This window comes from Protomyctophum parallelum, assembly GCF_964188405.1.
Source record: "Protomyctophum parallelum genome assembly, chromosome: 12".
NCBI classification, from domain to species: Eukaryota; Metazoa; Chordata; class Actinopteri; order Myctophiformes; family Myctophidae; genus Protomyctophum; species Protomyctophum parallelum.
The window spans coordinates 1191046-1205410 of record NC_139712.1 but is presented as its reverse complement, the minus strand read 5'-3'; the positions used below and the strand labels follow the sequence as shown (position 1 = coordinate 1205410).

General features: G+C 42.9%; 1 protein-coding gene across 1 annotated transcript; it reads right to left on the bottom strand.

The window, feature by feature from the left end:
- Window positions 1-3550: 3550 nt before the first annotated feature.
- Window positions 3551-4826, bottom strand: LOC310868152 (extracellular calcium-sensing receptor-like; the record flags this gene model as incomplete). Its single annotated transcript, XM_083778421.1, has 3 exons — window positions 3551-4461; window positions 4543-4666; window positions 4755-4826. 3 exons carry the CDS (start codon window positions 4824-4826, stop codon window positions 3551-3553), a joined length of 1107 nt encoding a protein of 368 aa, XP_083634547.1.
- Between the last annotated feature and the right edge of the window lie 9539 nt (window positions 4827-14365).

The window sequence follows — 14365 nt, the reverse complement described above, 5'->3', positions numbered from 1 at the left end:
CAGCGTACGTTATGATAGAGAACTCTTTGTTGGTGTATTTCAACTAATTTGTGTATAGGGAAAATAACAGAGGTGATAAAACGCACTCCTGTGGAACGCCAGTGTAAGGCAGTCAGACAGAGTGTTATTAATACAGACTCGTTGGGGTCTCTCTCTCAGAAACTCCCTAATCCACAGAATGACATTACTACTGACGTTCAGGTCACACAGAATGACATTACTACTGACGTTCAGGTCACACAGGCGTTTTAGGAGAAGACGGGGATGGACCGTATTCAAAGCAGAGGAGAAGTCCATAAAAAGGACACGGACATACTGTATTTTTTAGGCTTGTCTAATTGACTATATGTATTTTATCCAATAAAGTTAGAGTGGCAACCACTCAAAAAGAAGATAGCCACTAGGTGGCGCCACCGCACTTCATTCGGTTGCCTTTTGACTCGCAATGTTTTCTCATGCTGCCAATAAAGCCCTGAATTGATTTGAATTGAGAACAGAACGGACAGAACAGAACACTGAAATGGTAACTTCACATTGTAAATATTGTTAATAGGCCTATACAGTACCAGTACGACACCTGAGGGTGTACAGGTGTGTTAGTAGGCCTATACAGTACCAGAAAGACACCTGAGGGCGTACAGGTGTGTTAATAGGTCTATACAGTACCAGTAAGACACCTGAGGGAGTACAGGTGTGTTAATAGGCCTATACAGTACCAGTAAGACACCTGAGGGAGTACAGGTGTGTACAGGGTACAGGGTTTGATGAGGGGAGGGACAGTTTAAAGGGCCGGGACTTCATTTTTGGACCTGTTTAGAACTCTAGTTTTCACCGGCTGCCGGCTGCACTAATTCATTTGGGGCAGGCCCTTCTAGAGTTTAAATGGACAGGTATCAGTCAAAAGGCAGACATCGAAGAGGAAGGACGGATGGTCAAGGATCAACATATTGAATGTCAGGTTCTGACATATATCCATATATTAATATTGATGACATCAGGGATCTCCATATATGGGCTTATTTGCGACAGCAGGTCGTATTTACTATATGATCCTGATTTACTATCATACCTGATGATGTCATAGTGATGTCACGAGACCTGGGCAGAATATATGGAGGATTTCCCCATGTATGGGGATTTTGAGTACACTGACAGACAAAAAACGCACAATTCCATAGTTAACTTTGAACCATTGACATCTTTGTTAGGCAGATTCTTTTTTTAAACAATACTTTTGATTATTATTATCGTGAGAACGATGGCTTCCATTTTCACATTGCAACTTTTCTCGATTAGAAAGCCTGCAGTTTCTATTAGCTTGGATTCCCCATCGATGATGTCACTGGTGGACGGGTTTCTGAACTGCCCACAGCTCATGATTATCAACAAGGATTACAGCTTGTATAAAATAGCATACACTATCTGGGTACACATCTGTGAGAACTCAATGGCTAAGTAATAGAATATAAACACAATAAAAAGCAAGACAAGTACTTGTTCTATACACTATGATTTATTAAGTCATTATAGCTAAACGGCATCAGCATGTGAGTCATGTCAATGTCATTACAAAGCACAAATTAAATTAATGAAAAACGTAAACAAAAATCACCTATGATCAATGTTCAATCTTCACATTAATTAATTAAATAATCACCTAATCGCAATTATTTAAGATAATCACAATCATCTTTGCATAATCATCAATTGTTTCCATGTTGAAAAATTTCCAAATCAGTGCATAATGTATGCTTGGTATTAAATATTTAAATCAATGACCAGATATATGGCCATAACAACACATGTACCGACTATCAACAGTTGATGTGATGTGTGGCGGATATGTGTACAGCCTCAGTACACAGTAGGCTACAGTAGGAAATTAATACAAATTTGGATGTGTGTGCGTGCGTGCATGCGTGCGTGAGTGCCTACACTGTATACGTATAGCGCACTGTACGCGTATAGCGCAGCACCGCAGTGCGTGCTGATCTTATTCTGCGGACTACACGTGGCTCTTGGGCTTTGCTTGGCATAGTTTCCAAAGTAAAACAAAATAATAATAATGCTAAAGTAGCATAGCAAACTAATATCAAACACGACACTGGAGCACAGAACTGACTGACACGGTGAATAGCAGCCAGGTTGACAGTGAAGTAGTATAACGGCAAAGAGCCAAAGAGGCAATGCAATGCAATGCAGTGTGTCGGGATTTATTGGAGACAATGTCACAGAGTTGATGGTCAGTGTCCTTGCGCGCCAGCCATCAAGCACACCGCCACCTGGAGGATCTAAGTGTGTTATGCAAGTGTACCCAGGTGCGCTGTTGAATCTCGGGCAATGTGAATCATGGCCATCGGGGACCAGGCAACCGTATTCGGAAACGGTTCCAATGAGTCCCTCTCAGTGAATCCCCTATAAATCTGCCCGCTCCTTAGAGGCCTTTACGTCTTTACTTAAAACCCATCTCTTCTCCCTGGCTTTCAATGATGTTTGACCTAATTAACCTGTGTAATATTTCTGTTGCTTTGATGTTGTTTTACTATGCTGTTTGTGTTGATTGTATGCCTGTTTTATGATCGTGTAAAGCACTTCGGTTGACCTTCAGGTCTTTGTAAATGTGCTCTAGAAATAAAGTTTGATATGATTTGATGAGATTTGATTTAAACTTTTGCGTCATGACGTCACTGAACGTCCATCCACCTCCATGAACGTCCTGAAGTTCCAGCTTTGGCCATAAGGGTAAGCATGGCTTTAATGTTGGCCAGCCACTCTGGGGGCGTGGTAAAAGCGGGCCGGCTGTACAAGGACTTAGCCTTTTTTTTTTTTTTTTTAAGATTTTTTTTTGCGGCTTACGCCTTTTATTGATTTTTTAAGGGACAGATAGTAGGCTGACAGGAAACGGGAGAGAGATGGGGGGATGACATGCGGTAAAGGCCGTGTCGGGTTCGGGAGTCGAACCCGCGGCACACCGCGACTGGATCACCAGTCCGGTGCCCAGACCGTTACGCTACGGCCTGGGCCAAAGGACTGAGCCTTAAAGACCACATGACAACCAACACATTCTACATATACACACTGCCGGGTGGAAACCGTGTATGTCCAAACCGTCTTTACTTTTTTATTATAATAATATCTCTTGTATGTTTTGAAATAGGTTTTTGAAAATATTAATCAAAGCAGCTTTAACCCATTGAAACCAGAGGCCTTCACAAAGTAATGCTACCGATACATAATTTGCCTCTTACTATATAGTATTTTCTATTTTGACCCACAGATAATGGAGAGGTGCACATGGTTTATTGTCAATGTAGCTCTAAAATCAACAAACAGTCTTTGAGGGAGGGTAATCAACTTCTCCTTTATCACAGATAATAGATGTTTGTATCTCTGACTAGATGTAGTTTAATATGGTAGAAAACAAAAGGTTATCAGCTATATATATATATATATATATATATATATATATATATATATATATATATATATATATATCCAATACACGTATTGTAATAAAATACACATAATGTGAATTTAAAAATGTCTGATTCTACGTCTTGGTGGCATGACCCATGATGGACTTCTTAGTGTTTCTCTCAGGTTTCAAAATGATTAGATAACACTTTGGTCCAAACAGTGCCACCAAAATGCCCAAACTAGATGCTAAAATAGCAAACACCTCCACTACATCTGCATATTTGCCTGGAGAGCTGATATATGCTGGTATGAAGGCTATCCACACGGCACAGAAGATCAACATGCTGAAAGTAATTAACTTAGCTTCATTGAAGTTGTCTGGAAGATTCCTTACCATGAATGCTAGGAGGAAACTGAGGAGTGCTAGTAAGCCAATATAACCTAGTAACACCGCAAAACCAACTGTTGATCCAACATTGCACTCATAGACTATCTTTTCAGAATAGTATTGTGTGTTTTTATGAGGAGTTGGTGAGGCAGACACTAGCCAGACTGTGCAGATTATTGCCTGGATTGAAGTAAGAATCAGAACTGTTCCTCTCTGCTGCATAGGACCAAACCACTTAATGATGTCTGCACCACCAGGCTTGGAGGCCTTGAACACAGCCAGCACCACCATAGTCTTTACCAGGATGCAGGAGACACACAGCACAAAGCTGATCCCAAATATTGCATGCCTCAGCTGACAAGTCCAGAGTCTGGGACGACCAATGAACAAGAGTGAGCACAAGAAACATAGTTTGAGTGAAAACAAGAGTTGGAAGCTGAGTTCTGAGTTGTTGGCGCGGACCATGGGCGTCTCTTTATGATAAACAAAGATCCCCAGGACAATAGCACAGGCAAATGTTCCTAGCAATGAGATGGTTGTTAAGGAGATCCCCAGGGACTCATCGTAGGACAGGAACTCAATGCTCTTAGGGACACAGTGGTCATGCTGGGGACTGGACCAGAAGTCCTCTGGACACACGGTGCACTCTGTAGAGTCTAACAAATAGGATGAGGGACACTCACGTATCTTCTTATAACCTTCTGTACATATACTGTAGCTACATTATGTAATCCTACCTGTCTCATTGCTGAACTCTCCCTCAGAACAAGCAATGCAGTCGTAGCAGCAGACAGGTTCTCCTTTCCTTCTGGCCACACGGGTTCCAGGAGAACAGCTCTCACTGCACACCGACCGAGGAGGCTGCAGAGGAACGTGACAATGATTAGTTTAACTATACATTTCATTCACATCATGAGCTCAATTAAACATTTTAGAAAGCTGAAATTACTTTTGCGGATTGAAAGTTCCAGAAGATTCTGTCTTCATCGAGGGTGAATTCTTCATCTCCGGAGGCTGTCATCTTGACCACACCTACGTTGTGAATATTTGTGCTTCCATCAGGGAGCCACGCCCAGTTCAATATATCGAAGATTGGTAAAGCATCACCATTCTCATCAAAGTATACACGATCACCACCAGATGTGGTGAAGTTGACCTTTTCCAGGTAATAGAGAAGCTAGAAATGGTGATTAGCAAAATCATGAAGAGCAAGATACTTTAGAAACATACTTATAGGGTCCTATTATGTGCCCAAGTCACGCTACACACTATGGGGATTTAAGCACTGTGCAAGGGGTGTTCCTGTTGCTGAGTTGCCACCACCAGCCTCATTACTAAATCATGTGCTCTACCCCTTACATACATTATGCATTGCCTTTGAACAAAACGATAATGTTACCCACATTTGTTGAGAATTAGGAGTGAGGAAGACTTCTGCATTTTGTGTGATTTTTGCATAATGAAGAGAAGCATGACCGCATTTCTAGACAAGAAGACACAACGGTAAACGTGTATTGTAATTGTAATGTATATGTAATTACCACCTGCCCCCTATACAGACCACCTTCAGAAGAACATGTGATTACCACCTGCCCCCTATAGACGAATTCAGAAACGGGTCTCAGATTACGTATTTCCTGTAGACGGACTTGATGTAGCGGCGGGGTTTAAACCCTCACCAGGCGCATCTCTTCTACTACAGTGACATTTTGAAGTTGATTTTCTTTGCCCATGAAGTCCTGAGAAAGTTCCCCTTGCATGACTTTGTCTAAATATTCGAAAACGTTTTGTAAATGCAGGGAGAGAGTAGCCAATGGAATTGCACGAAAAACACGGTCATCTTGACCCTTATTAGTAGTGATTTTATTTCAGACATGCTAGTGTTAAACGTTGACACTCTGCATACACACACAGGTAGAGAAACACACTGTTCTTTAGCACTGATACTATTCTGACCCCTTAAAAACTATCTCTTTCATTCTCACTCCTTTTTACCACTCTGCCTTTCTGTGTTTTTTTGTTATAGCTTGTTTCTGTTTGTCTGCATTGTTTTTTATACCCTCTCTGCTAATATTCTGTCATCTTGTATTTTCTCTGTTTGTCTTTCTTACTCTGTAGGTACTTTTAAGACCTGGTGGGAGTGACTCTTTTGATCTGAATTTTTAATCAGCCATCAGGCAGAACAAATAGACTCTACTTGAATCCCCCTGCTGGCTAGATCAAGGCTTTAATTAAAGCCTCAGGCAGTATATACAGTAACTGCTCTCAGATCACTGACTCACTCACTCACGGTCGCAGAGACAAGGTGATAAACAGCTCCACAGCTGTTTAAACTTTGACACTCTGCATACACACACAGGTAGAGAAACACACTCCGTTCCTTTTGCACTTATACTATTCTAACCCCTATAAACTATCCATTAAAGCTACCCCTCTACTCTTCAACCATCTCTGCTCTTGGTTCTTTTACTTCCTCCCTGTCTTCTATACATACTGCCCTGTTAGTACACACGTGAATGAACCTTGATCCATAGCGCACACCGGCTGACCAACGACCACTTTAGCCTGGTGCCCAACCCAAAGACCCGGACATCCAGACACATCTAACGAAGGAGGCAGCCTCCCAGGGTTTTGTATCAATCTTCTTCTTATTCTTTTTTTTTATGATCAGTACTTTATTTTGATTTTTTACAAACACATAAACCATAAGACCTACAATACAAACACAAGCAACAACAGCAGAGTACGTATTCATGGATAGACAATTAAGATAGATAAGATAAACAAATACAAATTAAAATAAAGGAGAAAAAAAAAAAGGAAAAATCAAATTAAAATGTGAAAATAGTTTACATTATTTACACGACCAAACGCAGCATCATCAACCGTATCATAATGTGTAGTAATACAATAAACAATCAAGAGGGCATTGCCTGACCATGGATCACATCAAGGGACCTGCAACATGACTGAGGAACACGTCCCACTTCAGATCATATTTATCCAACTGATTATTCATCTTAAAGGATAACCTCTCCAAAGCAGCCACAGTACCGAGCTGAGTGAACCATACATGTGCTGGAGGTAAAACCTCAGACTTCCATTCCTTAACAATGATCTTCCTGCCCACCATTAATGCTGTTTGAATCCAGTCAGCTAGAGGTGCAGGGAGGTGTTTTAGTGGCGATGGATCACCCAGAATAAAGAGAGCCGGTGTATAAGGAATATCCTGGTTTGTGATTTGCATTATATTCTCATGAATAGCACACCATAGCGTCTGTACCCTAGGGCACTCCCATAATACATGAATAAGTGTACCGAGGTCCTCATCACACCTCCAGCAAACCGGACTATCTCTGAGCTTAGCCTTGAACAATCTTCTCGGAGTCCAGTAGACTCTATTCATTATTTTAAATTGAACTAATCTGGTTCTAAGTTCACGGGACATCTTCTTTGAGTTCCGTAGAATCATCTTCCATTCACCGTCAGTAAAGGATTGATTTAAATCGACCTCCCAAACACTCTTTACGCTTGAGGGCTGACCTTGGTGTGCTATCATAATTGAATAGTATGTTGACGCCTCATGCCCAGTTCCAAATATTGCTAACACTGTTTTCAAAAGGTCAAACTCTGTCTGCATATTGGGGTGAGCTCTTACATTTGTCAATAGTAAATGCCGAATTTGAAGATATTTCCAGAAGTGATTACGTGGAAGACCATATTGATCAGCAAGTTCTGTGAAACTTTTAAATGCATCTCCCTCATACAAATCTTTCAGAGCCAAAATACCTCTTTCTACCCATAGATTCCAAATGAATGGTCTTCTATCAATAAGGAGTTTGGGATTCAGCCAAATACTGGAAGATGGGTTAAGGTATAAGTTAAATTTGAAAAAAAGCGACATTCTCTTCCACACCCAACGTAAGTGGAGAAAAATGGGATGGTCACTAACAACCTCAGGTAGTTGAGCAGTGGTAAAATATACCAAAGGTAGGCTATCAGAGAAGTGGTTCTCTATCTGAGACCACGGTGGGGCTCGTTCAGGAGGGAGATACCAGTGAGCTAGATGTCTCAGGCTGAAAGCATAATGGTAGAGCAGAATATTTGGGATTCCCAGACCTCCCTGGTCCACCGGCCACTGCAGCTTCTTCAATCCAAGCCTAGGGCGTTTGTTATTCCATAAAAATTGATTACATAATTTATCAAATTGTTTGAAGTATTTCAGCGGGATATTAATTGGAAGGGCTTGTAAGAGATAATTAAATTTAGGAACAACATTCATCTTAAGGACATTAGCTTTTCCCCACAAAGATATATAAAGAGGGTTCCATCTCTCTATATCATTTTTATCTTCTTCTTATTCTTATTATATATATATATATATATATATATATATATATTATATATATTTTAATTTATTTGTGTACTATGTGTTTTCCCACCATCCCTATCCTGACCTTTTCATGTCGCCCCAGACACTACTTCCCCCCACCACAGTAATCCCTCAAATCTCATATGCCCAGCTCACTCACCCAGTCACCACATTGTGGTGGAGGGAGGCCTTTGGAACTGCCAAAAAGGAAATGCCTGAATTTATCTCAGACCACACCACCCTCAAGTCTCTGCATTTCCTTGCTCTAACCCAAACCTGGATTACCCCTGATAACACTGCTACCCCCGCCGCCCTCTCTGTTTCACACAAATTTACACACACCCCTCGCTCAACAGGTATGGGGGGGTGGTACAGGGATACTCATGTCCCCGAAATGGAATTTCCGTGTCTTAAATCTCTCTCACCTTTCTCTCTCCACATGTGAATTTCATGCTATCTCAATATCACAACCAGTCACCCTCATTGTGCTCTATCGCCCCCCAGGAACCCTTGGGAACTTCCTGGAAGAACTAGACTCTGATCAGCTCGTTTCCGGAGGGTGGCACCCCCCTGATTCTACTGGGTAACTTTAACCTACCTAAGGCAGAGAAGTATCTTCCTGTTACGTCCCTCCTATCCTCATTTGACCTCTCCCTATCTCCCTCCCCTCCCACTCACAAGGCTGGTAATCTTTTGGACCTCGTGTTCTGCAGAGCCTGCTCCCTCTCCACACTCTCTGTTACCCCCTTAATTAGGTCTGACCACCACTTCATAACCTTCTCCCTCTCTCTCTCTACTCTCCCACCTAAACCTACTCTCCCTCCGACCACCACCACTCGACGCAATCTCAAGTCCCTAAACCCCTCCTCCCTCTCATCCTCTATTCTCTCCTCTCTACCCTCCCTGGAGTCCTTCCCCTCCCTCTCACCCGACTCCGCAACCACATCCTTCCTCTCCTTTATCTCATCTGCATTTGACCAACACTGCCCTCTCTCGACCAGGCCAGCTTGCTCATCCCCACCGGCCCTCTGGTTATCTGAAACCCTCAGATCTGAACGAACACCTCTCAGGGCAGCTGAAAGGAAGTGGCACAAGAAAAGCTACCAGATGATCTCTCCCACTTTCACTTACTCCTCTCTGCCTTCTCCCTCTCACTAACCACTGCTAAAACCTCCTTCTTCCAAACCTGCACTTCTAACCCAACTCTTTCTCCTCCCTCCTTAAACCCCCTCCCCCCACTCAACCCTCATCCCTCACCGCGGAGGCCTTTGCCACTTAGTTCGAAAAGAAGGTTGATGATATCAGTAGGTCCTTTACCCCCCTCCCCCATAAAGAAGCACTCGACTCAACCAATGCTAACCATAACATACCATGCATGTTCTCCTTCTCTCCTCTGTCCCCAGACGAGGTCCTGAAACTAGTCACATCCACTAGACCTGTCCTCTCGACCCCGTCCCGTCTCCAATCTTCCAGACCATCGCACCTGACCTGCTCCCCTTCATCACCACCATCATCAACACCTCAGTAACCTCAGGCTGCGTCCCATGTGCCTTCAAGTCAGCCAGGGTATCACCACTCCTCAAAAAAACAACTATTGACCCCTCAGATGTCAAGAACTACAGACCGGTATCACTCCTTTCCTTTCTTTCCAAAACCCTTGAATGTGTTGTCTCTAATCTGCTTTCTCTCCATCTCTCACAGAACAACCTGCTGGATCCCAACCAGTCAGGATTCAAGAAGGCACACTCCACGGAAACTGCACTCCTCGCAGTCACAGAAGCACTACATGCTGCCCAGGCTGCTTCCCACTCTGCAGTCCTGATTATCCTAGACCTATCGGCGGCATTTGACACAGTGAACCACCAGCTGCTCTTAGACACCCTAGCTGATCTGATCTGTTCGGTTCTCCTCCTACCTCTCTGACCGGACCTACCAGGTTTCTTGGAAAGTTTTGCTATCATCCCCCCGTACCCTCCAAACTAGGGTCCCACAGGGATTTGTACTTGGTCCCTTCCTCTTCTCACTGTACACTAAATCCCTTCGCACTATCATCTCTGCTCACAATATATCCTATCACTGCTATGCCGATGACACACAACTGTTTATATCCTTCCCCCCTCTGCATGAACTGCATGCCTGGCTGACATCTCACAGTGGATGTCTTCCAACCACCTCAAGCTGAACCCAGACAAGACTAAGCTTCTGTTCTTCCCAGCTAAGTCCTGCCCTATGCGGAAGCTAACTATCTCCGTAGACAGCGCCCTGGTAATGTCTGTCCCGACAGCCAGGAACCTTGGTGTTGTCCTGGACAGTCAGCTCTCGTTCAAAACACACATCACAGCTGCCTGTCACTCGATCCGGTAGGTTTACACTCTATAACATACAACGAATTAGACCGTTCCTCACCCAGGAGTCAGCCCAGCTCCTAATCGAGACAACAGTCTTGTCAAAACTTGACTCCCTCCTTACTGGCCTACCGGCATGTGCACTTATGCCCCTCCAACTGATCCAAAATGCCGCAGCTCGCTTGGTCTTCAACCAGACAAAATTATCAAACGTCCCCCCCTTCTCCGCTCCCTCCATTGGCTCCCGGTCGCTGCCCGCACAGAATACAAAACTCTGATGCTGGCATTCAAAGCAACCAAAGGCATGGCTCCCCCATATCTCACAAGTATGATCGTACCCTACAAACCCTCCCGCACACACAGATCAGCCAATGCAGGGAAGTTGGAGGTACCTTCACTAAAAACGCCGGGACAAAGCTCCACACGTCCCAAACTCTTCTCCCTTCTGGCTCCAAAACTATGGAATGCACTTCCCATCACTGTCAGAACTGCAGCCTCACTCCCAATCTTCCGCCGTAGTCTGAAAACCCACCTCTTCAGACTCCACCATGGCCCGTAGCACTTGCCCTACCCTAGCCCCTTAGATAGCACTTTATGTAGACTTGGATAGTATTTTAAACAGACTAATAGCTTGTTACGTAGACAGCATTAGAATTGCATTTTATTTTATTTATTTATTTATTTGACAGGGACAAAGCTCATTAATCAACATGTCAGTTTTCACATCAATGTAAATGGGCCAGAGTTAGCCGAAAATTCCATCTGTAGTCCCTGGCCCGCTCTTAAAAAATGAATGAATGATAAAAAGGACAAAGTGTAGTGTGCACTTTATAGTACATAGCCAGCATAGCACTTTATAGTACACATGCATAATATATAATATAGACTAGTATAGTATGTATAGTTTACATAGATACTCCACTGTTACATTCTTAGTTTTTGTTATTGCTTAATGCAAGTCGCTCTGGATTAAGAGCGTCTGCTAAATGCCTAAATTGTAAATTGTAATTGTAAATTGATGCGAATGGGCGGAGAAGTTGCGATTCTTGCATATTTAATTTGCTGCGGTTTGCCTTCACACTGGCTGTGTCAAGCGCAGCAAGGAAACGCAGCAGGGAATTTTATCAATGTGTTCAATTCATAAACTATAGCCTACACAGTTAAATCTATGGTGTTAAAATTCTACTCAACGTGCATGTTTCGTGCCGTCTGGGAATGGACCTCTCTCGCTCTCTCTCTCTCTCTCTCTCTCTCTCTCTCTCCCTCCGCACGCATTGTTCCTTTGGGCAGAATATTATGTAGGCTACACCTCAGTGTTTTTATGTGTTTCCTTAAGCAATTGATTAATGTACTCGTCATCATTTCAACCAGGGCTTCGGTCTTCTCATTCGACCGTGTCTATCCACGGTAACGGGACATCTTTGTGCTGCGTAAAATATGCCTTCTCCGTCTCCAACTGTGTTTAACTCCTCACCCGCCACATTGTTTGCTTCGTTTCCTTTATTTGCTGCGGATTGCATTTACACCTGCACCGAATGGTATTCAAGTGCGATTGGAAACGAATCGAAACCCCCATTTTTGGTCGAAGTAGAATGCGATTATTTGATGCGCATTAGGATTCGAATGATGCTTCACACCTGCCAAACGAAGCGAACTTTCTGACAATAAGCAGCAGGATTTGTTTTAATCGCAGTGAAGCTTTCTGGTGTGAATGTCACCTGTCTCACCTGCACAACCCAATAATATTGTTTTTCAAATGTGTTGTTTTTAAATGTGCAAATAAACAATAAATAAAAATAATCCTACAGGTTAACTGAATTAATATCCCACCTGCCATGGCTGTATTGTCTGCAAACTGGCACAGCTGTGCCCAGGGAAAGGCCCTCTTCCTGGCACACACTGCAGCATGTCATGGAGGGCGTGGGCCAGAGCATACACAGCCTTGTACACATTGTACTCTCCCCTGAGGTCAGACACATCCAACAGTGTAGTTTCTGCTGTTCCCAGGTCCTCTTGTCCAGTACACACCCTTCCACCAGCGTCCACCCACTCTGGTGGAAGGGGTGAAAATTTACACCGGAATGTGTGTTCCCAAAACTGCATCACCTGAAAGAACACAAGTAAAACGGTAAATACAATGAATTGATTAATTTATTGATTACCGTATATTACCAAATAACAGCCCATGCATGCTCAAATAGCACCTAATAACGGCCCAGGTTCTGACACCATTTTGTGTAATAACCGCCTCCTTCAAATAACCGCCCTCGGTCCATATAAGTGCCCATTGGCCGTTATTTGCAAACTTAATCAGCCTCAGCCCTCATTTATAGTATTATATGCTTGTTCACCGTGTTGAGTTTGCAAATCTCCGCACGCCACTCGATCACCTCACAACAGCGCAACACCAGTCCTCCACATCCATAAAATAAATCTAGGCTATAGTTTCACAAGTGCCTCCTATGCACAACCAATTGTTTTAATGTAAAGTGGTATATATTCTGTGTAATGTTTATTGTCATCCGTGTATCTACAAGCTCCAAGTGTTGCATGACAGCGCTTTGTGAGCTTGCAGATGATCCATTTTCGGTGCGTGGCGTGCGCCAGCCAGGTCCTCACAAGTATAGTACTATAAAAAACGTACTCGCCGCAAAAAGAAAAGTTGATATTTGAATCATGCAATACTCGGACAATCTTCAACCGATTGTTCTAATTCCAAATGGCCTATAATCCGTGAAGTGTAAATTTTCATTGGGTGTATAATTCATGTTTTTTATATGCTTTTATTAAATTATATGGAGTGAGCTGCTAACATCGGCATATGCAGTTCACGTGCACTGCATGGCTCTGCTTGACATTACATTTTCTATCGGTAAACTGTGGGGTTTAGCCACTTGACTACACACAGTACTACAGTAGGCTATGTGTAGTGTAGGCCTATAAATTATGGTTTTATTCAATTGCAATCTACCGGTACGTAGGCCTACAGTTTATAATGAAATCATTGCTTCCCCTTGCTCAATCAGAACATGTAGTACACCTGTGTGTTGATACGTGTTGATGAGTCACTGAACAGTATATGTTGTCGTCACTCTCTCTCTCTCTCTAAACGTCTCTGGTCTCCAGGCTGCGCTCCGCTCACCACTCAGCGCTCGTCTCTGAGCAAGATGGCGGCGCCCGCCTGTGTTGTTTTTATGACAAACTATAGTGGTTCTACAACGATTTTACTCTTTATAACGTAGGATGAGGTCGGATGGGGCCATGAAAAATGATCGTGTCCGTGGATTATTGTTTTACGATTTTCTTTTTTATCGCGTGGATTATTACTGTACATGCTGCTGAGTACAGTAATGCATCCCATGCAATCCCCCCAAGCAACACAACATGGAAAAAAGAACAGATGTAAAAAAGTAACTAACACTATGTTGTTAGGTTGCTATTTATGAAATGATATCCAAACATTTTAATTCCAAATGAGCTTTTCTAGGCCTGTATTAAAATAATTCACTGAATTGGCGGTAGGAACCCTGTACACTTGTACAGTATTATCACATGTTGTTTTGTACAGTATACTTGTAAACGCTTTACTGTATGTACTGTAGCTTTGTTTTTGTTTATTATTACGGTAATACCAGTTCCAGACAATATTTGCACTACATGTTACTGTATGTATATACTGAAACCAAATAATGGCCTTGTGCAGGCCGGTGTAAAAATAAATCACAGCCTATGGCAAATAACGGCCTAGGTCCTTATAAACGCCCGGGGTCCGATTTTGCATATTACCAGCCCGGGCTACTATTTGGTAATATACGGTATTCACTTCATGCACAGACTAAGTTT